Source organism: Salvelinus namaycush, chromosome 3 (genome assembly GCF_016432855.1).
Source record: "Salvelinus namaycush isolate Seneca chromosome 3, SaNama_1.0, whole genome shotgun sequence".
NCBI classification, from domain to species: domain Eukaryota; kingdom Metazoa; phylum Chordata; class Actinopteri; order Salmoniformes; family Salmonidae; genus Salvelinus; species Salvelinus namaycush.
In genome coordinates this window covers 43,881,645-43,907,719 of record NC_052309.1, presented here as the reverse complement: position 1 = coordinate 43,907,719, position 26,075 = coordinate 43,881,645, and the positions used below count along the sequence as shown (strand labels likewise).

General features: G+C 42.1%; 1 protein-coding gene across 1 annotated transcript in view; it reads left to right on the top strand.

Moving 5' to 3' along the window:
• LOC120031733 (double C2-like domain-containing protein beta) overlaps positions 1–26,075 on the top strand; it is a 133,611-nt gene that overhangs the window by 66,251 nt on the left and 41,285 nt on the right. The window contains exons 3-4 of the mRNA XM_038977519.1: positions 651–725; positions 11,499–11,608. Of these exons, the coding sequence (XP_038833447.1) occupies positions 651–725; positions 11,499–11,608 (185 nt within the window). The remainder of the gene's footprint in view (positions 1–650; positions 726–11,498; positions 11,609–26,075) is intronic.

Below are 26,075 nucleotides of genomic sequence, written 5' to 3'. Positions count from 1 at the left end.
CTAACGGGGAAAGCTGACGATAGGCATAGAACATCAATCATCTTAACAGAAAAGAGGTGTCGGATGAGGAGCTCATTTATGGCGGATAAGCACATTCTGACAAAGTAATTTTGAGAGGATGATCCCAGTCTGAGCGGAATTATCCTTGTGCTGTTTTCCATACGATGGAAATAGTCCCTTAGGTACCATCTACACCTCTCATTGTCAGGTTGCAGAGTTGCTGTAGGCTACTTTGTGTGTTTGTTAATTACTTGATTTACTTACACGTAGAGTTCAGTCTCTGTCAACGCATTCTGAAATGTTTTTGTTTATGGAAAAGCATTCAAGTTATTTTGCCAGCCGTGGAACAGGTCTCACCTCTAGCCTTTCTAATTAGCTGACATGGCTATTGTTATTCTGAGGAGGTTGTGCACATGTCAGAAACAAAAGTCTTTGACTTAAATTGGATGTCAGGCATCCAGCATTGGCCTTGTGTGTCTGACATGTTTCAACAAGTATTTTTGTTGTTGTGTTGGCTGGTGGATGTGTAGTTTTCATTTTAGTGTAGTCACATTTGGAAATATTATCATGAAGGTCTATGTTGTGATGCGCTGTCATACTACCTTGTGAACGGCCTCTCTTTCGACACCATCTGTCTGTCTCTCCCACAGGGGCTCAAACCCATGGACCACAACGGGCTCTCAGATCCGTATGTCAAACTGCACCTACTGCCTGGGGCCAGTAAGGTACGTACCTGTCTTATTATACCTCAATCAATCAATCACGTTTATTTGTAAAGCCCTTTTTACATCAGCCGATGTCACAAAGTGCTATACAGAAACCCAGCCTAAAACCCCAAACAGCAAGCAATGCAGATGTAGAAGCACGGTGGCTAGAAAAAAACTCCCTAGAAAGGAAGGAACCTAGGAAGAAACCTAGAGAGGAACCAGGCTCTGAGGGGTGACCAGTCCTCTTCTGGCTGTGCCCGGTGGAGATTATAACAGTACATGGCCAAGATGTTCAAACGTTCATAGATGACCAGCAGGGTCAAATAATAATAATCACAGTGGTTGTAGAGGGTGCAACAGGTCAGCACCTCAGGAGTAAATGTCAGTTGGCTTTTCATAGCCGATCATTCAGAGTTAGAGACAGCAGGTGCGGTAGAGAGAGAGAGTCGAAAACTCATGTTGTACTCATGTTTAAGGGACACTACGGGAGTATAGGTCTAACTGTTTACCTCAAGTGTTGTGGGATGGTGGCAGGTAGCCTGGTGGTTAAGAGCATTGGGTCAGTAACCGAAAGGTTGCAGGTTTGAATCCCCGAGCCGACCAGGTGAAAAACTCTGTCTATGTCCCCTTGAGCAAGGCACTGAACCCTAATTGCTCCAGGGTCGCCGTCAATAACGGCTGATCCCTGGCTCTCTACCCACTTTCCAAGGGTGTCTCGGGGGATTGCGATATGGGACAAATGTAAGCACCCCACCAATTATTATGGTTCATACACATCTATTATAAAATTAGCGCGATTCCAGTGTTATGGACGTTACATTTGCATGCAAATCACAACTTTAATGTCTCACAGAATGGACCAAAAAATATAAATACAACTTTTGATGTGTGTGTCTATAGTACCCCTTGTGGTGAGTGTATTTCCCCCAAACAGCTGACTTCTAAATAATTGCATGTTGAAGAAATAAAGCAAATAAGATGTATTATGGATGTTACATTAAAGGGACATGTTTTTTGGAGGAACATAACATGAATAAAACATGGAGGCCATTTCAAAGGAAAGGCTTTGCTGAACACAAAAACAATCCTTTTGAAAAGATTTGCATTATTACTTTACAGGGGGATAAATCCCATTATGGATGTTACACCATCCGTTATGAATGTTAGTCTGAAATACACATTCAAATCTTAAAGATGTTTTGATCTAAAACTATCGTAACACATTTGCTGTCATTTTGTTTTTAAAATGTCAGCAGAAGGCATAGTACCTTGGGATTGTTTAATTACAGGTAGCCTGCACCATACCACCCTGCATCCCACTGCCACTTCCAGATGCTGCTGGAAGTGGTGTTGGAGATCCAGTAGGGGGCACTCTTCCCCCTGGTCTGAGGAGATCCCAATGCCCTGGGGCAGTGAAGGGGACATTGCCCTGCGTAGGGTGCCGACTTTCAGATGGAACGTTAAAATGGATGTCCTGAGTCTCTGTGGTCACTAAAGATCCCATGGCACTTATTATAAGAGTAAGAATAGGGGTGTTAACCCCAGTGTCCTGGCTAAACTCTCAATCAGGCCATCACGCCATCATGGCCACATTCTCAGCTTCCAATTGGCTCATTCAAATATGATACATCTGTTATGGATTTCATGGACATCATAACGCTGAACAAAGATGCTCAAGAGCAACGGTATTACACATGGTCTTCTGTTGAGATAAGTCCATGTCCAAGCCCGTCTGTGTTGTCGTTCCAGTGATATGACACCGTTCAAAATGAATGGGAAAGATAAGCACCATATAATTTCCAGATTTACAGTACTTTTATCTTTTCCGTTCACTCGAGGCACATATGTGATGTGGACTTACCTTGACATTAGGCTACTTTTGAAAACATCTGATAAACTTTGATTTTGGTGTAATGTCCCTTTAATAATCTAAATACAGTTGTGCGTTAATGCATATGCTGTCATATCAGATGGTGTCATGTCTGATTATTGGAAATTAACAGACACTATCATGCCCCGTTATAGAAGCTATGGATATATAGTTAACTGCCAAAATAAAGGAAACACCAACATAAAATGTTTTAATGGGGTGTTGGGCCACCACGAGCCGCCAGAACAGCTTCAATGCGCCTTGGCATAGATTCTACAAGTGTCTGGAGGGATGCAAAACCATTATTCCAAGATAAATCCCATCATTTGGTGTTTTATTGATGGTGGTGGAAAACTCAGGCGCTGTTAATAAATTACCGTCTCCCAACCACGAAGGACTGTCGTCTAGTCATACTGTAATTCTTGTCTCACCTTGGTCTCCGTGGGCTAGCCTTCTCTTGTGCCAACAATCCACTTAGCAGCTGCCAATAAGGGTTCTCTAAATCAGTCAGGCTGTCCCCAACTGTTCGGACATCTTGACCTCCGAGTGGACTCTCCATCAGACCATTATTAGGTAATTGATTGGGCTTGAAAGTCAAGCATATGGGCGCTGTTTCATTTGGGGGCCTGAAATTACACCACAAACATGGCAGCTGTGACTAGCCACAGATGTTCCTCACTACTTGTTAAAGGCGGCCATCAAGTGGTCCAGACAGAGAGATGTGCCGCCAGAGAATTTCCCCCAGAATAACATTTGCTTGTGTCTGAGTTTGGTCTAGCGGTAAAATGCAGCCAACTCCGGACTGTGCATGCCTGTTGAGAAAACTGTGTTAATAATTTAAATCCCTGCGTTGACCTCCTCAGCTCACGAGGTCTGCACACCTCTCATCAGTCTCCCCCTTACTTAATAACTATATCCGTCCCAATAAAAGGATTACATTACATACAGAGTGGAATTCACTTCCCTTTTTTATCAAAACTTAAACCTTGCCTCAGCAATGGTGTCCAACTCTGGTCCCAGAGACCGCTAGATAGACACGGTGCTCTGGTTATTTGTGTGGGGTTTCAGATATGAATCAGCTGCTGCTTTGTTCTGGGGAACATTAATATGCGTCGACTCAGCACCAAATATTCATGCCAGTTAACCGATTAAATGCAACAGACATTGTTCTTCACTGTCCATTACTCACTACCCCACACAATATCAGCTTGCTGTTTTGTTCAACTCAACACTGTTCCCTAGCAGAATGTGTGGGCTCGTGAAATCCACCACAGAGCAATGTGCTTCTCCAATCAATAAAATGGAGGGAAGTGTAGCATAGTAATGAAACTCTGTGGTAGGAGTTGATCCAGAACTTTCTATAAAGAGCACAATACAGTGTAAAAGCTATATAGCATCTTCCTGACAAGTCAACATATAAGCATTGTCGTTTCTTTAAAGGGTTTACCCATTGAGATTTATTGACGTTTTGTTATATTACATATATGGTTTTTGGTGTTTGCCTTAAGCACTTATGCATTCATGCATTGTATTTTAAATGTTTTTAAGGTGCTGTTACAGTATGGTATGGTGTTTATGTTGTGCACTTAGACACATGTTTATATAAGCATGTTGAGTATTGATACAAATGTACTGTATGTATGTGACAGCTCTTTGTACGTGCATGTCAGATTAAAGGTTAGGGATGAAAGGGAAAGAGGCATACAGAACTCTCTATTTTAATGAAATATCCAACCTCACTCTTATCACAAATGATTCGTGACCAGAGGCTGATGCTGCAGACATAGATATAGAACACAGAGATACTTCCTCTTGACAAGAGATGTAATGGCCATTGAATGTGTGATTCATCACTGTGGAATTCTATTCTTACTGTTCCATCCTGCATCGATCCCAGTCAGCAGCCATACAATGGCACTACTTTGCAGATTGTAGTGATAATCAAAGCCATGTATACTAAATATGTACACTACGTATGTGCTTGTCTTACCTACCTTAGTTGAATGCACTGATTGTAAGTTGCTGGTGATAACTAGCGAATACAATCAGCATGCATTGATTGCTATTGGTATATTTATTTAATTTGATGAATAGTCAAGGCACTGGTAGGCAGACAGGTTGATATATTGCTGGCTATTGTTCATGAATAAATGTGTCTCTCACATCATATGGTGATCAGTTATCTCCACAGGCTTTATTTTTCATCTGGCGCTAAGGAGGTGCAAGTGTCAAACACACCTTAGTTTGCAAATTTGTCATGTAAATACTGGCACACTGGCATTTTCCCACCCTAACGCCAGGTTTGGCAATTTACCTGTCTAACATCAGCTCACTTGCGCTGAGGTGGGAGGGGTGGCAATATTTGAGGTGTCTTTAAAAAGCAAGCGCAAAAGTGACATTTTTATTTATTTATTTATTTATTTATTTTACCCCCTTTTCTCCCCAATTTTCGTGGTATCCAATCGCTAGTAATTACTATCTTGTCTCATCGCTACAACTCCCGTACGGGCTCGGGAGAGACGAAGGTCGAAAGGCATGCGTCCTCCGAAGCACAACCCAACCAAGCCGCACTGCTTCTTAACACAGCGCGCCTCCAACCCGGAAGCCAGCCACACCAATGTGTCGGAGGAAACACCGTGCACCCGCCCCCCTTGGTTAGCGCGCACTGCGCCCGGCCCGCCACAGGAGTCGCTGGAGCGCGATGAGACAAGGATATCCCTACCGGCCAAACCCTCCCTAACCCGGACGACGCTAGGCCAATTGTGCTTCGCTCCACGGACCTCCCGGTCGCGGCCGGCTGCGACAGAGCCTGGGCGCGAACCCAGAGACTCTGGTGGCACAGCTAGCGCTGCGATGCAGTGCTCTAGATCACTGCGCCACCCGGGAGGCGACAATTTCATTTTTACGACCCATAAAAAGCAGGTCTCAACGGTAACTCAGTTGAAAACGGCATGGATTTTGAGAGGGTATGTGCGGCCTATCTAGCCATGACACACAGTGCCCATGCATGGAACGAGAGATGTGCCTTTTGTGCTGATGAATCTTGTATTTGGAAACGGAAAAAATAAGATTTGTTTCCCATCATGTCATTTAATTTGACTAAAAACCAAGGATAGCCTCCACTTAATCAAGGCTGGTTTAGCAGCATCGCATTGGTGTGTCTTTTTATCCTGGCCATTAGCCAAGTAAGTAGCCTCTGAATAAAGGGTTTACTGAGATTACTCTGAGATATTTTGGATGTTTTTGCCCTCCATGCCTTTTCATTATTCACAATTCACACACCTGCATACTTCATTTTGCTTGTGCAAGTAGGCTATCCGTCCCCATTTTCAAAGAGCGCCCCTCATCCGATTACCAAAGACACGCTACTCCAAACTATTCAGTCCTCCTATGATGCCATATCAACTGCAGAGATATATATTTTTCATCGGCCTCGCACAAAGGCAACAATACAATTGACAGGATGTTTATAATGTTATGCGTAAAGACATTTAGGACTACGCGTGCACCCAGTGCCATGGAACGAGAGAGGTGATTTATGATATCATGCTTCTAAGCCCATCCTACAGTATTTAGAAATATTGTTGTTGTTTTAAACGGATTGCTTGTTTTCCGTTTCATATGATTAAAAACCAAGTCCTCCATACATAGGCTACCCTTACCCGACGCCTAGGCTACTATAATGAAGTCTGGTTTAACAGCAATGCGTTTTTTATCCTGGCCTTGCAAAGTAGCCTGTCCATAAAAGGTGTTTAAATGGTCTATTCGTCAGAGTGCCTTGAATTTAAAATGTACTGCACATCCTAAAACACACACGCAAATGCTTGTTCAAGTATCCACACTCTAAAACCTAAGAGTGCATCTCTCCAAAGCGCCTCTCATCCGGTTACCAAAGACGTGCTCCTCCAAACGTATTTAAATTATTCAGTCCTATAATGCAGTATCAACTTTAGGCTATATTTTGGCCGTCAACACTACACGCATACGCTATTGAACAAACACTTGATATTACTTTTTTTTACTGTTGCTATTACTCGTTATTGTGGCCTATGCTATTTAATAAATGGTAGTCTCAACCCACAATCAACCAGGAGGAGAATATTCCTTGCCCCCAACCGAATTGGACTTGATGACTACACAAAGACCGTCAATAACTTACAGAACTTGAGACAAATACAGTATTAAGCCATGGAACAAGTTGATTGGCCAGTGAGTGGCCAAGCCCTTGTCGGTCAATTTCTTCAACAAATGATCAGGTCTATATAATTATCTAACATACATTAGTAATGGAAAAGAAACACAGTATTAAAATTAAAATGATCCTTTAGTAATACAATTGTAGGCAGAAGTTGGCACAGAGTCCAGTATATGATGGCTCTCCCCAGGTTCTGCAAAATGTCTAAGGCATCCTGTAACTAATAGCCTCTCCCAGTCCTCCTGGCGTGAGTTTCCCTGGCAACAACATTTGAATAAATCTAACCTCCCCTGACAGCAGCAACCATCTTATCACCAATTAAAGCTCAGAAGTGGGTTTGACCAAAACTTGACCTTTCATCACAAGTATAGGGTCATTACAAGGTGAACGTGTCCAAGCATCTTCTGACAGGTGGCTGTTTTCATCAGGTCTGCTGCAGCCTTGTGTTCTCAGACAACCAGTCGTATTCTCAGAACCTCAGATAGCCAGGTGGGGCCCAGACAGGAGGAGTATGTATGAACGGAGGCGGTTTCCACCTTCTGATAATGTCTGAAGGGCACAATACTCAAAACAGGTGTTAATACACACACAGAGGTCTATTAGAAGAGGAGAGCTTACAGTTTATCATAACACAATTTAATTAACCCTTTAAAAGGATGAGGCCTTGGTTTAACCCTCATCACACCAACAACTTGTTTACTCATCAAAACCCAGCCCTTTCGCACCACTGTAAGCTATGACCCTCATAATTTGGGCTATGAAAATAGCTACAATATTACTGACACCATCCAGAACTATAGCACTATTTACCATTGCGTTAGGTTTGTAAAAATAGAGACCAACATGTCAGCCTCTAACGAACGAGGCACAGCCACTATCTTTATAGAGTGAAAACAAAGCACCACAGCGCCGTGATAGACGAATACAACAGGGGATCTTATTGTTCAAACTTTTTTTAATCAAACCTACTGGAATTAATAATTGCTTACTTACAGTGCCTTCAGAAAGTATTCATACCCTTTGACTTATTCCACATTTTGTTGGGTTATAGCCTGAATATTTTTTCTCTCACACACAATAGTCAATAATGACAGTGAATACATGTTTTTATAAATTGTTGCTAATTAATTGACAATGAAATACAGAAATATATCTTTTGCATAAGTATTCACAGCCCCGAGTCAATATTTTGTAAAGGCACCTTTCGAGGCGATTATAAGTCTCTAAGAGTTTTGCATACCTGGATTGTACAATGTTTGCCCATTTACTATTTTTTAAATGTTAAAGGTTTTTTTTAACGTTTTTTTTTTCCCTTCACCTTTATTTAACCAGGTAAGCTAGTTGAGAACAAGTTCGACAACTTTATTGTTGATCATTGCTAGACAGCCATGTTCAAGTCTTGCCATAGATTTTCAAGCCGATTTAAGTCAAAGCTGTATTTAAGTCGCTCAGGAACATCCAATGACGTCTTGGTAAGCAACTCCAGTGTAGATTTGGCCTTGTCTTTTAGGTTATTGTCCTGCTGAAAGGTGCATTCGTCTCCCAGTGTCTGTTGGAAGGCAGACTGAACTAGGTTTTCCTCTAGGATTTTGTCTTTGTTTATCGCTGTATTTTGTTTATTTGTATTCTAAAAAAACTCACTAGTCCTTGCCGATGACAAGCATACCCATAACATGATGCAGCCACCATCATGCTTGAAAATATGAAGAGTGGTACTCAATGATGTGTTGTGTTGGATTTGCCCCAAACATAACTCTTTGTATACAGAACAAAAAGTGTATTTTCTTTGCCAATTTCTTTGCAGTATTACTTAAGTGCCTTTTTGCAAACAGGATGGATGATTTTGAATATTTTTTTTCTGTACAGGCTTCCTTTTCACTGTAATTTAGGTTAGTATTGTGTAGGAACTACAATGTTGTTTTTCCATAGTCTGTTTTCTCATATCAAAACCATTAAACTCTGTAACTGCCTCAAGGTGGAATCCCTGAGCAGTTTCCTTCCTCTCCGGCAACTGAGTTAGGAAGGATGACTGTATCTTTGTAGTGACTTGGTGTATTGATACACCATCCAAAACCTAATTAGTAACCACCATGCTCAAAGGGATATTCAGCGTGAGCTTTTAAATTTTTACATATCTACCAATCGGTGCCATTTGTGAGGCATTGAAAATCCTCCCTGGTCTTTATGGTTGAATCTGTGCTTGAAATTCACTACTTGATTAACCTCTAACGCCTCACAAACCCGGATCCGGGATCCCCCCCATCAAAAAAGCTGACTAGCATAGCCTAGCCTAAAGCCACAGGGATATCATATAATAAAATGTTCATGAAATCACAAGTCCAAGACACCAAATGAAAGATACACATCTTGTGAATCCAGCCATCATTTCTGATTTTTAAAATGTTTTACAGGGAAGACACAATATGTAAATCTATTAGCTAACCACGTTAGCAAAAGACACCACTTTTTTACTCCACCATTTTTTTACTCCATCAGTAGCTATCACAAATTCGACCAAATAAAGATATAAATAGCCACTAACCAAGAAACAACTTCATCAGATGACAGTCTGATAACATATTTATTGTATAGCATATGTTTTGTTAGAAAAATGTGCATATTTCAGGTATAAATCATAGTTTACCATTGCAGCCACCATCACAACTCTCACCAAAGCGACTAGAATAACTACAGAGACCATCGTGTATTACCTAATTACCTAATTACCTAAAAACATTTCTTAAAAATACACAGCGTACAGCAAATGAAAGACTCAGATCTTGTGAATCCAGCCAATATTTCAGATTTTCTAAGTGTTTTACAGCGAAAACACAATATAGCGTTATATTAGCTTACCACAATAGCAAACATCACAACAGCATTGATTCAAGCCAAAAATAGCGATAACGTATAAACCACCAAAATATATTAATTTTTTCACTAACCTTCTCAGAATTCTTCAGATGACAGTCCTATAACATCATATTACACAATGCATATAGAGTTTGTTCGAAAATGTGCATATTTAGCGGCACAAATCGTGGTTATACAATGTGATTAGTGGCCAAAACTTCAAGCAATCTGTCCGGCGCCATCTTGGAGAGGCACCTATTCTAATCGAAAACTATTCATAAACTTGACTAAAAAATACAAGTTGGACAGCAAATGAAAGACAAATTAGTTCTTAATGCAATCGCTGTGTTACATTTTTAAAATTAACGTTACTTCAGCATACAGCGTGCGCTAAAGCGAGACCGCACCGAAATTCATGGCGGAATTATTATTTGACATTTGTCAACATAAATACGAATGAACAACATAAAGATTGCTTACTATTTGCCGAGCTTCCATCAGAATCTTGGGCAAGGTGTCCTTTCTCCAGAACAATCGTCTTTTGGTTGAAAGATGTCCTCTTCTCATGTGGAAATAGCAGCTAACGATAGCCACCCACTGGAGAGGTGTCCAACTCGTGAAAGCGCATCACAAAGAAATCCAGGAAAATCGCAATAAACTGCTATAAGTCGGTTTAAATTAACTACCTTATGATGTCTTTAACAACTATAACGAATAAAAACATGACCGGAGATACAGAACTGCTAAAACGAAAGCTTTGCAGGAGGCCATTGTGATGTCCCTGATGCGCCAGGCGCCCCGTTGAAAAGAACGGTACTTCCGTTCCACGGTCTTATAGGGCCCCAGATTGCGCAATCCACTCCATTCAAATTCTCCCCGCTTACTGACATCTAGAGGAAGGCGTATGCAGTGCATGTAGCCCGATGGCTTACATGGGGACTTATAAACTGACCTCAGAACAGGGACCTCGATTTCTGAAATCTCACTCCCTGACAGGAAATGTGCTGCAGAATAAGTTCTGTTTCACTCAGAGAAATAATTCAAACGGTTTTAGAAACTAGAGAGTGTTTTCTATCCAATAGTAATAATAATATGCATATTGTACGAGCAAGAATTGAGTACGAGGCAGTTTAATTTGGGAACAAATTTTTACAAAGTCGAGCCCCCCTAGTGTCAAGAAGTTAAGAAACCTTACAAATAATTGTATTTGTGGGCTACAGAGATGGGATAGTCATTCAAAAATCATGTTAACCACTATTACTGAACACAGAATATGCAACTTCTTTCTGAAGGGACTCTATTAAGCTCCCAGCATTTGTTGATATGCCTATTGTTTTGTTTAATTGCAATCTGGCATTTGTATTCTAGGTCTTAGAAATGCACAGCTTTGTCCTTATGTGTCGCTATTGTTGGATTCTGGTGTTGACAAAATCACCCGAGAATCGAGAACGTGTCCTATATTCTCTGGTGATTTCGTCACCATCGTGCACAGGGACGTTGTTCACACCTCTAGGTTAACCTGAAAAGAAGACTGATAGAGATGAGACGAGAATCATTTCAATCTCCAGATTACATATGAATTACAGATTAGAGCCTGATGGGGAGATGGTTGAGGAGCAGACATAGTAGGAAGGGTGGGACTTGGGGATTTAACCCTCTCTGTAGTCATATGTTATGTGTTAGAGCCCGGAGCTCTGCACAGAAGACACGAGGTCTGTAAACTGATAATGACTTCTGTTGTGCCCTATGTGTCATGGTCAGCCTATGATGGAGTGGAGGGCAAAGGTCAATACCTAATCCCAATCTTTATTTCGATCTCTTTCTTGCTTGCTTGCTCGCTCTCTCTCTCTCTCTCACTCTCTCTCTCTGTCAGGCCAATAAACTTCGCACCAAGACCCTGCGCAACACCCTCAACCCTGTCTGGAGTGAGACCCTGACCTACTACGGCATCACCGATGAGGATATGGTCCGCAAAACACTCAGGTAACCTTCTCCCTCCATCACCTAATTTGAAAAAGAGCGACACCAACTGGAGGTGGTCTCGAAAGAGGAGCGTGTAATGGCGTTACAGGCTATTGACTTTGTAATAGCAATGCTAATAGTGCTATGCTAGCAGTGGTACACAGCAGTAGTACACAGTGCAAAGGCAGGCTAATAGAAGTATCGCAACATAGGCTAGCAGTTATAGCAGTAAGGAATTAGAAGGGCTATAGTCCAAGTCGGTATTAGATTGAGACCCTGCCCGCCTTTGGGGGAAACAACCTGTGGTTACCTAGGTTACCCCATTGGCTCACAGCAAAAACTTATTTTCAAATGCAATTTCGTTGTCTGTCTGTTTTAGTCAATTACAAAACTACATTTAAGAAAAGTACAACATGTCTAAAGATTACTTTTCAACATTGCCTGCTCCTGAGCGTTCTCACTACTAAGAAAAATGTAACATTGTAGGGCTTCCCTCATCCCCCTTTTCATGTGAGTGAGTGCTAGCTAGCTACTGACCTGAACATTATGCTAGCGAAGACCAACGACACAAACAAACTAACTATTCAGCTACAAGTAGTGAGTGGAGTTACAAATGGACTATAATAAACAAGTTATATGTCTTAACTGTGATGAAATGTTTTCCACACACATAGTTACGTGTAGCCTACTTGGACACCATTTATGCGCGTTAGCACTCGCCAATGGCATTGATTGCATAGGGAAGACCGGGGCTAAATGTAACAAGGGTCAGGTGTAACAGGTCGGCCTACATTATATTCACTGTATGATTTTGGTTGGCTGAGTGCCAGTGGAATGTTTTTTGGGGGGGACGTTCAAGTCATATGTTTCTAACGAGCAATAAAAACTAGCCTAATGTTTAGACTTTAGAGTTGAAGCCAGTCACTGATGTGGTCAACTTCTCAATGTTATTGGATGAATCCCGGAACATATTCCCGTCTGTGCTAGCGAAACAGTCCTGTAGCTTAGCACCCTACTTCCTGTTTGAGTTTTTGCTTGTGAGGAGAAGGTAGCAGGATAGAGTTATGGTCTGATTTGCCAAAGGGAAGGCGAGGGAGGGCCTTGTATGCGTTTCTGTGTGTGGAGTAAAAGTGATCTAGAGCTTTGTCACCTCTAGTTGCACAGGTGACATGCTGGTAAAATTGAGATAAAGCAGATTTCCAATTCCCTGCATTAAAATCACCGGCCATGAGAAACTCCGCCTCTGGATGTGAAGCCGGTTGGATGTTCTGCCAAATTCTCTAAAACGACATTGGAGGCGGTTTATGGTCGAGAAATTAACATTAAATTCTCTGGCAACAGCTCTGTTGGAAATTCCAGTCAGCATGCCAATTGCACGCTCCCTCAAAACTTGAGACATCTATGGCATTGTGTTGTGTGACAAAACTGCACATTTAGAATGGTCTTTTATTGCCCCCAGCACAAGGTGCACCTGTGTAATCATCATGCTGTTTAATCTCCTACCCCAGCTAGACTTCTGATTGGCTGACCAGGTCAGGTGACCTGGTCAGCAGAGAGTTCCAGAAGCAGAGGTGTGAAAAGTTAGAGGGCAGAGTGGCTGAAAACAATTGAGAGCCCATCCCCCAGCGCCTCTGCTCTCTCCAGAGTAATAAAGTCAGAGTTGAGAGCCTGGGTGACTAGAGTTAGAGGGTTTTGTACATAACGCCTAACCCCTAGCCTGCTTACCTTGGCATTCAATCAAATTGTTGCGAGTCATTTCAGGGATGCAAGCTGATGAATTGAATCCGATTTAGATTGACACCAAGGCCAAGATCGTGAAGAGGTCTCCACATTTATCTAAGCCTATAAACAAAAGGAATCAGAAAAGTCCAATATTGCAGGCCTTAAAGTCACTTTCCAGTGTTTACAGATTTCTATGAAATATGACTTATAATGACTTACAATATTAATTAAATCGTTTTCCTTTCAAAAAAATTGTATTTAAGTATGTTAAAAAGCAGATTCTATGTGTTGGAATGGTGTGGGCATACCCCAACAACAGAATGGTGTGGGTGTTTACTGGTAATTCAAAATATTCATGCAAGTAGACTGCTGATTGGCCTGCTCATCTTCCTCTAGACCACTGATTGGCCAGCTCATCCACCTCAGGAGTATGACATCAAAGTCTGTAAGGAAATAGCAAGCATTTTTTAAACAGTCTGTTTGAGATACAAGTTTGAAGTTGGGCTTTTTAGGTGTTATTTCTCCAATTTATGCTTTGGCCACAAATACAGGTATAGGATGAGTCAACAACATTATTTGGGTATGAGATAACAGAATACAAACTTTTAAAAATGAGATTTTCACAGGACATTTACTAGGTGTAAGCCCTTAGATCACAGTATCTACTAAGCTAACATATGGAATTGTTTTAAGATGGTCATACAATGGATAATTTATACATTTGATTTTGAATTTTAGGACCCTTGTAGATAAAAAAAATATAGATATATTTGATGAAATATTGAATTTAGCCTTTACTGCTATACACCATAGCAACACACCAAATAACACATTTTTACATAGCAAAGCAGACAGCCCAAAAATGTATCATAAGGATTAGTGTCTGTCTTATATCTGGGAAGAATTTTTTTTCTACCCATGTTTGGTCATTTTACTCGTGGCACGTTTTATCCCCTATGCACGTTATGTTTTTACAGCCCGGTACCGGGTTACCTTCAGACGACTCCTCTGTGTGCTTCATAAAGATAAAACAACTGACACCTTCGTATTCGTGAGAGTCTCCCCTTTCATTAGTGCCGACTTATTAATTTTTAGCTTAAACGGTTCGGTTTGGACAGACAGTTTTGTGAGAATACCTCTTCGAAATTAGTGCATCCACGGCAGAGCATTCAAACGACTGCCTTAAGGCTTGTGGATACCGTAGACCAAAACAAACAACACTGTCGTGTTCGTGAGTCTCATCTTTCAATGGTGGTGATTTCGTGACGGATCCTCTCGTGTAGAAAACACAGCTTTCACAAGAACCACGTTATGGAATAGGCTTTATATCGGCGGAAAGGGGGTATTGAGCTGCAGCCACTGCAAGAAACTGTAAAAATCTAGCATAAACACACAGAGAGCTATTCTATATTCGAAATGACATCTCCATGTGACGTGTGGGCGTGTCAATCAACTTTAGTATTTTTTTATCTGTTTTATCCACTCATGCAGTCTCCTTTTAATCTGCATCTAATGGTGTCATGGGCAGGATCACAAGCATAATGATGTCTAGAGTCAATGACAAAGAGACACTTGTTCCTCAACAGAGTGCAGATCTTCCTTCCTTCTCTGCATCTCAGTCGCATTGTTTGTATTGTTAATGGGGCTTTAATTGTGTTGCTGAGAGCTCTGCAATATCGTAGAGTTTGGGATTTGTTACCCGTGACCTTCCAAGCATTGCCTCTAAAACCATTTGTGCAATGGCATAGTGTTTCCAATTCCAGGATCTAGTTCTTTTGGTGTGGGCTGACTACTCCCTTTTGTGTGTCAGCGGATTTAATGAGTTAGTACTGTAACCTTCAGTGTATTATTGGTTTACTGGGCACCGCAATGACCCAGAGGAGTTAATTATGTAAGATATAATCAACAAGGGGCTGTAAGAATGAACTTCAAAGTCATTGAATTATACTGTGCATTATAACGAAATAATGCACACTCTAGAATACCCTTTAAGCCAATCAGAAACGAGTATTCAACAATGCCATGGTATAACTATCAATAATGACCATTTTCTTTTTTTTACGGAGGTGTCTTCAAGCCTCCTTTGTTTGAGCTGTGTAAACATATGTACTCTACTCTGGTACCAGGTCTGTATGTGCTTTAGCTAACTTCTCTCTTCACACTATCATTTTTAAAGACATGCTCCAGAACTTTGGCGACTAGTAAGTATTTTTCAAACCTCACGCTTTGGGCTGGATGTGTCAGTGTGTAGTTTATACATGCATATTTACTGTATTATCTCAATTAGCCATGAAATCCCTAGTTTGAAAGCAACTTTTTACTGGAAGCTGTGCTACGCCATTTTCCCTACATTTTCCCCCACATGGGCCAGCCCCCTAGCAATTCAAGTTCAAGCCAATGTGCTTCAGCCCTTGGCCATTTGAGTGACAGCTAGCAAGATGCACACACAGTAGGGAGAGAGCAATAACGTAGCGCACATAAACTACACATCTCATTCCAAAATCATAAACATAAATATGGAGTTGGTCCCCCCTTTGCTGCTATAACAGCCTCCTCTCTTCTGAGAAGGCTTTCCACTAGATGTTGGAACTATGCGTTGGGGACTTGCTTCCTTTCAGCCACAAGAGCATTGTGAGGTCGGGCACGGATGTTGGGCGATTAGGCCTGGCTCGCAGTCGGCTTTCCAATTCATTCCAAAGGTGTTCGATTGGGCAGAGGTGAGGGATATGTGCAGGCCAGTTCTTACACACCATTCATGACAAACCATTTCTGTATGGACCTCACTTTATGCATGGGGGCATTGTCATGCTGAAACAGGAAAGGGATTCCCTTCACTGGAACAAAGAGGCCTAGCCCGGACCATGGAAAAACAGCCCCGGACCATTATTCCTCCTCCACCAAACTTTACAGTTGGCACTATGCATTGGGGCAGGCAGCGTTCTCCTGGCATATGCTAAACCTAGATTCGTCCGTCTGACTGCCAGATGGTGAAGCGTGATTCATCACTCCAGAGAACGCATTTCCACTGTTCCAGAGTCCAATGGAGACGAGGTTTACACCACTCCAGCCGACGCTTGGCATTGCACATGGTGATCTTAGGCTTGTAAACGGCTGCTCGGCCATGGAAACCCATTTCACGAAGCTCCGGATGAACAGTTCTTGTGCTGTCGTTGCTTCCAGAGGTTGCAACCGAGGACAGACGATTTTACATGCTACGTGCTTCAGCAGTCCCATTCTGTGACCTTATGTGGCCTACCACTTCACGGCTGAGCCGTTGTTGCTCCTAGAGGTTTCTACTTCACAGTAACAGCATTTACAGTTGACCAGGGCAGCTCTAGCAGTGCAGAAATTTGACAAACTGACTTGACGGTGCCACGTTGAAAGTCACTGTGCTCTTCAGTAAGGCCTTTCTACTGCCAATGTTTGTCTATGGAGATTGCATGGCTGTGTGCTCGATTTTATACACCTGTCAGCAACGGGTGTGGTTGAAATAGACTAATCTACTAATTTGAAGCGGTGTCCACATACTCTTGTATGTATAGTGTATCAGCACATACACTGCCCTCCTGAATTATTGGCACGCTGGGTAAATATGAACAAAAGCTTGATCTATGTTCATCAGCTTGATCTTACACTCAAAATATCATATGAATCTTTAATTTAGTTACATTTTTCAAATAAAATCGTCATTAAGAAATAATTATTTGGTTCAAAAACATGCATGTCACAATTATTGGCACCCCTGCATTTAGGACTTTGTGCACCCTCCCTTTGCCGAGATAAAAGCTCTGAGTCGTCTCCTATAATGTTTGATGAGGTGGCAGAACACATAGGAAGGGATTTGAGACCATTCCTCCATAAAACTTTCCAGATCCTTCAGAGTCCGTGGTCCTCCACTCCAAACGTTTTCAATGGGGTTTAGGTCAGGGGACTTGGATGGCCAGTGCAAAAGCTTGATTCTATGGCCTTAGTGTTTCAACTCTTTAGAGTCTGCCACCCCTGTTACTCCTCTCTGAATCCAAATCAAAGTTCAAGCAGAGAGTTCACCAGGAGACATCTTTGGAATCGATCGTCTTCACATTTCTTATAAGTCAATTCATATCGCAGATTTGATTGAGCCCTTGTTGAATAGTAGTTTGCTGTAGGTTAGGCAAAGTGACCACAAGATGTTCCAAAAGAGAACGGACCAACTTTACTTAGCCTCCAGGTGCCTTTTTTCAAATCCATGTGTAACCCCTCAAGCATCAATGGTATGGGTTTGTTGATCCCTATGTAGTGAGTACGGTAAATGCCATTTCAGACGCAGCCTTAGTCTTGGCATGTTAGCTTGTCTGTATTCATAAGTGTGTCACCACCACCTCCAGCAATGTACAACCTTTCTGTTGCGCTGTGATTAGAGATTTGACTTGTTAGCCGTCGGTCGGGTCAGTTTGCCACAGCCAGCTCCATGCAGAGATGGCCCATATTCAACTCTCTCCACTAACCTTCAGGAGTTACAGATGAAAACCGCAAAATAAATCACAAACCAAAACTGAAATGGCTGAAATGTTTCCCCATACAAAACTAACAAATGGAGGCAGACAAAATTGCTTCTTCTTTGTGTGTGTGTGTAATTAACACGGAGTGTACAAAACATTAAGAGCACCTTCCAGATATTGAGTTTCTTTGAGACCCTAATTTACAAGCACACAATAGGCAAGCACAGACAAACATAAATATACACATAAAAATACACATTAAGATACAAAACACATTAAAATAAAACAAACACATTCTTTAATTTAAAAAGCCTCTGTTATCTGTATGAGGGGACACCAACGTATCCAATTGAAACGTCCTCTGAAGATAATTCCAAACGTAGACACCCAAGTAGTCTCCAGAGTTAACCAACCCTGTGATCGGCTTTAATAACTTGTCATTTTAAGTCTTAACTGGGAAGTTAGGTAAGTCGGAAGCTTGTGGAGCAGGGCTTTGTAAACAAAAAGAGCGTAATGAGGATCTACGTGACTTCAAAGAGGTCCAGCCAACCTTTTGGTAAAGAATGCAGTGATGTGTAATAAATCTGTCTCCTGTGATAAAACAACGGGCGCTATGATAAACGGCATCCGGAGGTTTAAGAGTAGTGGCAGCTGCACTTTGATAAATAGTGTCACCATAATCAAGAACGGGTAGAAAGGTTGACTGCACAATCTGCTTCCCGTTGACTAGAGAGGCTAGATCTGTTTCTGTAAAAAAAGCCCACTTTAAATCTTAGCTTCCTAAAAAGCTCATTCGTATGTTTTTTAAACATTCAGTTATTGTCAATCCAAATACCAAGGTATTTGCATGCAAGAAAATGCTCGATTATAGAACCATCTGAGAAAATCTTACGAGAACTTTGAAAACAACATGTATTTAGTTTTGCCTGTATTATCTGTCACTAAAATAATCATGAAACGAAGAGCAGATGTCAGAGCCCAGGCCAATCGAGGACAACTTGTTCAATAAAATAGCATGATCAAATGCTTTTGACATGTCCACAATTCATTTTAGCGTCTACATATATCATTAACATCTAATGTGGTTGCTGTGATAGTGCTGTGCCCTGGCCTAAACCCAGATCGATTTGTATTCAAAATACCATGCTCAATCTGCAAAATTTCTGAATCAGAGTTTAGCCCACTTTTGGAGATAGTAGGGTTAGACGCTCTTTCAAACAAATTGCCCGTTTAAATAAAGTCATGTATAAATGCATCAATGACAGAATTTTGGTCCGTAATGGGGCCATATTCTTAATTAATTTGCTTGGGGCAGAGAGGAGGAAGTGCAACCCTTCAGAGATTTGAGTTTTCCAGAATTTTGGTGGGTTTCACTTACAATCAGAATGAGTGGTTACATAATAATTAGATGTATGCCTTTTTGATTAGTTTTACAAGATTACCAATCTGGGCAAATTATCAGCCAATTGTGTGACAGAACACTGTGTTTCGTTCCTTACATGAATGACATTTATGACAGTGTTATTTGTAATTATTAAGCATTTAACAATTACATTAGAATATTGAAAATAAACCCTGTACCATTCCTGGATCTCGGAGAGCTCGGAAAATGTGCTGTAAGTGTTACTATGCCTGCGATACATTTCATTATGTTTCACCGTGAAAACGGCTCTCATGGGCACACAAATCCAAAAGAATGTAGGCCTATGCCATTGCAAAATGTAATGTTTCTAACCATAAGAGTCAACTATAGGCCTACTGGCATTAATGTTGGATGGATTGGATGCGCATTTGGTGTCTAGCTGTAGGCTAGTTCATTTAATTTCTTGGGTATAGGAACAATGGTGGACATCTTGAAGCAAGAGGGGACAGCAGACTGGGATAGGGAGATATTGAATATGTCCGTAAACACTCCAACCAGCTGGTCTGCTCATGCTCTGAGGATGCGGCTAGGGATGCCATCCGGGCCGGCTACCTTTCGAGGGTAAACACGCTTAAATGTCTTAATCACGTCAGCCTATTGAGAACAAGAGCCCACAGTCCTTAGGAACGGGCTGCGTCGGTGTCACTATGTTGTCCACAAAGAGGGTGAAGGTGTTTAGCTTGTCCGGTAGCAAGGCGTCAATGTCCGCGACGTGGCTGGTTTTCCCTTTGTAATCAGTGATTGTCTGGAGTCCCTGCCACATACGTCTCGTGTCTGAGCCGTTAAATTGCAACTCCACTTTGTCTGGGTACTGACATTTTGGCTTATTTATTGCCTTATGGAGGGCATAACAGAACTGTTTGTATTTTACCTTATTCCCATTCACCTTGACGTGGTTAAGTGCGGTGGTCGCATTTTCAGTTTTGTGCAAATGCTGCCATCTATCCACAGTTTCTGGTTAGGGTCGGTTTTAATAGTCACAGTGGGAACAACATCTCCTATACACTTCCTGATGAACTCAGTCACTGTGTCAATGTATACGTCAATGTTATTGTCAGAGGCAACCCGGAACATATCCCAGCCCGCGTGATCAAAATAATCTTGAAACATTCATTCAGATTGGTCAGACCAGCATTGAATAGACCTTAGTACATGTACTTCCTGTAGGCTGGACAATTAGAATGAGTCAAAATTCACCCAAGGCTGAAAAATGGCTAAAGAACTTTGGCTGAGCTGCAACACTAGAGCGAGGCCACAGCAAATGAATTGAAACAAACCTTCGCAGAGCCTCTTCTGGCTCGTGTGAAGCTTAGAATTCAATTTCCCCTGAATGGCACCAAAAAAAAATATCCCTTTTTATTTTACCACTAAAATCTGTTCTTAGGAAGAAACTGAAAAAAACGTGTGTGTAAAAAGTAAACATCCGCACCTCGATGGTGTCAACTGTGCTTATGTGGAAGTAGGGAAAAAATGTAAACTTCTGACTATTTCTGGTCTAGTGATCGATGACAACCGAGCTCGCTGCCCAGACTTGCAGTGCATTCGGGGAAGTATTCAGATCCCTTGACTTTTCCACATTTTTTTTACATTACAACCTTATTCTGAAATTGATCTGTCTACAGACAATACCCCATAATGACAAATCAAAAAGACATAGACATTTTTGCAAATGTATTACAAAATAAAAAACTGAAATATGACAGATGGTTGAGGCCCTTTCTTCTTTAAGTTTGCTGCCCTATCATCACCAAGCCTATCTCTGACCATTTTAACCTGTCTCTCCTCTCTGGGGAGGTTCCCATTGCTTGTAAGGCAGCCACAGTGAGTCTTTTATTTAAAGGGGGAGTTAGCTGATCCTAATTTTCTATTTTGCCCTGTTTATCAAAAGTGTTGGAAAAACTTGTCAATAATCAACTGACTGTCTTTCTTGATGTCTAGTATTCTTTCTGGTATGCAATCTGGTTTCCGCTCAGGTTATGGTTGTGTCACTGCAAACTTAAAGGTCCTCAATGATGTCACCATTGCCCTTGACTCTAAGCAATGTTGTGCTGCTATTCTTATTGACTTGGCCAAAGATTTTGATACGGTAGACCATTCCATTCTTGTGGGCCAGCAAAGGAGTATTGGTGTCTCTGAGGGGTCTTTAGCCTGGTTTGCTAACTACCTCTCTCAAAGAGTGCAGTGTATAAAGTCAGAACATCTGCTGTCTCAATCCTAGGCCCCACGCTCTTCTCAATTTGCATCAGCAACATAGCTCAGGCAGTAGGAAGCTGTCTCATCCATTTATATGTAGATGATACAGTCTTATAATCAGCTGGCTCCTCCCTGGATTTTGTGTTAAACGCTCTACAACAAAGCTTTCTTAGTGTCCAACAAGCTTTCTCTGCCCTTAACCTTGTTCTGAATACCTTCAAAACAAAGGCCATGTGGTTTGGTAAGAAGAATGCCCCTCTCCCCACCAGTGTGATTACTACCTCTGAGGGTTTAGAGCTTGAGGTAGTCACCTCATACAAGGACTTGGGAGTATGGCTAGATGGTACACTGTCCTTCTCTCAGCACATATCAAAGCTGCAGGCTAAAGTTAAATCTAGACTTGGTTTCCTCTATCGTAATCGCTCCTCTTTCACCCCAGCTGCCAAACTAACCCTGATTCAGATGACCATCCTACCCATGCTAGATTATGGAGAGGTAATTTATAGATCGGCTGGTAAGGGTGCTCTCGAGCGGCTAGATGTTCTTTACCATTTGGCCATCAGATTTTCCACAAATGCTCCTTTTAGGACACATCTCTGCACTCTATACTCCTCTGTAAACTGGTCATCTCTGTACACCTGTCGCAAGATCCACTGGTTGATGCTTATTTATAAAACCCACTTAGGCCTCGCTCCCCCCTCTCTGAGATATTTACTGCACCCCTCATCCTCCACATACAACACTCGTTCTGCCAGTCAGATTCTGTTAAAGGTCCCTAATGCACACACATCCCTGGGTCACTCGTCTTTTCAGTTCGCTGCAGCTAGCAACTGGAACGAGCTGTAACAAACACTCAAACTGGACAGTTTTATCTCAATCTCTTCATTCAGACTCAATCATGGATATTCTTACTGACACTTGTGGCTGCTTCGTGTGATGTATTGTTGTCTCTACCTTCTTGCCCTTTGTGCTGTTGTCTGTGCCCAATAATGTTTGTACCATGTTTTGTGCTGCTACCATGTTGTGCTGCTACCATGTTGTGCTGCTGCCATGTTGTGTTGCTACCATGTTGTTGCTGCCATGCCATGTTGTCTTATGTCTCTCTTTATGTAGTTTTGTGGTGCCTCTCTTGTCGTGATGTGTATTTCGTCCAATATTAGTTTTTTATATATATCTCAACTACCTCGTACCCCTGCACATTGACTCATTACCAGTACTCCGGTATTTTTCATACTTTTTAACTCTGCATTGTTGGGGAAGGGCTCATAAGTAAGCATTTCACTGCAGCGTCTGCCTGTTGTATACGGCACATTTGACAAGTAAATTAAATTGATTTCACAACTGGACGGTTTTTGTGTTTAGGAACATACTGTACTCTGTAAAAAAGTATGTTGACGTGCCTTCAAATGTGTGGATTTTGCTGACAGGTGTATAAAATCGAGCACATAGCCATATAATCTCCATAGACAAACATTGGCAGTAGAATGGGCTGTACTGAAGAGCTCAGTGACATTCCCCGGTCAACTGTAAGTGCTGTTATTGTGAAATGGAAACGTCTAGGCTCACAGAAAAGGGCCGCTGATGTGCGTAGTGCGTAAAATATGTTTGTCCTCAGTTGCATCACTCACTACCGAGTTCCAAACTGCCTCTGGAAACAATGTCAGCACAATAACTGTTCCTCTGGAGGACTGGAAACGAATCTGGGTTTGGCGGATGCCAGGAGCGAGGTCCATAAAGAAATGGTTTGTCGAGATTGCTGTGGAAGAACTTGACTGGCCTGCACAGACACCTAACCTCAACTCCATCGAACACCTTTGGGATGAATTGGAACGCCGACTGCGTTTTTATTGAAAATGAAATACATAGATATATAATTTACGTAAGTATTCACACCACTGAGTCAATACTTTGTAGAAGCACCTTTTGGCAACCAATTATAGCTGTGAGTCTTTCTGGGTAAGTCTCTAAGAGCTTTCCACACCTGGATTGTGTAACATTTGCCTATTATTCTTTTCAAAATTATTCAAGATCTGTCAAATTGGTTGTTAATCATTGGTAGACAACCATTTTCAGGTGTTGCCATAGATTTTCAAGTAGATTTAAGTCAAAACTGTAACTCTGCCAATCGGGAACATTCACTGTCTTTTTGGTAAGCAACTCCAGTGTAGATTTGGCCTTGTGTTTTAGGTTATTGTCCTGCTGAAAGGTGAATTAATCTCCCAGTGTCTGGTGGAAAGCAGATTGAACCTGGTTTTCCTCTAGAATTTTGCCCGTGCTTAGCTCCATTCTGTTTCTTTTTTTATCCTGAAAAACTCCCTCATCCTTAATGATTACAAGCACACCCCATAACATGATGCGACCACCACTATGCTTGAAAATATGGAGAGTGATACTCAGTAATGTGTTGTATCGGATTTGTATTCAGGATAAAAAGTGACTTGCTTTGACAGCTTTTTTTGCAGTATTACTTTAGTGCCTTGTTATATAGGTTAGTATTGTGGACTAACTAAAATGTTGTTAATCCATATCAAAGCCATTAAACTCTGTAAATGTTTTAAAGTCACCATTGGCCACGTGGTGACATCCCTGAGCGGTTTCCTTCCCCTCCGACAACTGAGTTAGGAAGGACGCCTGTATCTTTGTAGTGACAGAGTGTATTGATACACCATCTACAGTGTAATTAATAACTTCACCATGTTCACAGGGAACAGCGCACTCCGGTAAGACGAGGGGGGGACGGTCTGTGCATATTTGTAAACAACAGTTGGTGCACAAAATCTAAGGAAGTCTCTAGATTTTGCTCGCCTGAAGTAGTATATTGTGATAAGTTGCAGGCCACACTACTTGCCTAGAGAGTTTTCAGCTATACTTTTCGTGGCTGTTTATTTACCACCACAGACAGATGCTGGCACTAAGACCGCACTCAGTCAGCTGTATAAGGAAATAAGCAAACAGGAAGCCACTCAACCAGAGGCGGCACTCTTAGTGGCCAGAGACTTTAATGCAGGGAAACTTAAATCAGTTCTACCAAATTTCCATCAACATGTTAAATGTGCAACCAGAGGGGGAAAAAATCTAGATCACCTGTACTCCACACACAGAGACGCGTATAAAGCTCTCCCTCGCCCTCCATTTGATAAATCCGACCGCAACTCTATCCTCCTGATTCCTGCTTACAAGCTAAAATTAAAGCAGGAAGCATCAGTGACTCGGTCTATAAAAAAGTGGTCAGATGAAGCAGATGGTAAACTACAGGACTGTTTTGCTATCACAGACTGGAACATGTTCTGAGATTCTTCCGATGATATTGAGGAGTACACCACATCAGTCACTGGCTTTATCAATAAGTGCATCGAGGACGTCGTCCCCACAGTGACTGTACGTACATACCCCAACCAGAAGCCATGGATTACAGGCAACATTCGCACTGAATTAAAGGGTAGAGCTGCCGCTTTCAAGGTGCAGGACTCTAACCCGGAAGCTTACAAGAAATCCTGCTATGCCCTGCGACGAACCATCAAACAGGCAAAGCGTCAATACAGGGCTAAGATTGAATCATACTTATGTGGCAGGGCTTGCAAACTATTACAGACTACAAAGGGAAGCACAGCCGCGAGCTGCCCAGTGACACGAGCCTACCAGACAAGCTAAATCACTCAAATGCTCGATTCGAGGCAAGCAACACTGAGGCATGCATGAGAGCATCAGCTGTTCTGGACGACTGTGTGATCACGCTCCCCGTAGCCGACGTAAGACCTTTAAACAGGTCAACATACAAAAGGCTGCGGGGCCAGACGGATTACCAGGATGTGTCCTCCGGGCATGTGCTGACCAACTGGCAGGTGTCTTCACTGACATTTTCAACATGTCCCTGATTGAGTCTGTAATGCCAACATGTTTCAAGCAGACCACCATAGTCCCTGTGCCTAAGAACACAAAGGCAACCTGCCTACATGACTACAGACCCACAGCACTCACGTCCGTAGCCATGAAGTGCTTTGAAAGTTTGGTAATGGCCCACATAAACACCATTATCCCAGAAACTCTAGACCCACTCCAATTCGCATACCACCCAAACAGATCCACTGATGATGCAATCTCCATTGCACTCCACACTGCCCTTTCCCACCTGGACAAAAGGAACACTTATGTGAGAATGCTATTCATTGACTACAGCTCAGCGTTCAACACCATAGTACCCTCAAAGCTCATCACTAAGCTAAGGATCCTGGGACTAAACGCCTCCCTCTGCAACTGGATCCTGGACTTCCTGACGGGCTGCCCCCAGGTGGTGATGGTAGGTAGCAACACATCTGCCACACTGATCCTCAACACTGTAGCTCCACAGGGGTGCGTGCTCAGTCCCCTCCTGTACTCCCTGTTCACCCATGACTGCATGGCCAGGCACAACTCCGACACTATCATTAAGTTTGCAAACAACACAACAGTGGTAGGCCTGATCACCAACAACCGCGAGACAGCCTATAGGGAGGAGGTCAGAGACCTGGCCAGGTGGTGCCAGAATAACAACCTATCCCTCAACGTAACCAAGACTAAGGAGATGATTGTGGACTACAGGAAAAGGAGGACCGAGCACGCCCCCATTCTCATCGACGGGGCTGTAGTGGAACAGGTTGAGAGCTTCAAGTTCCTTGGTGTCCACATCAACAAC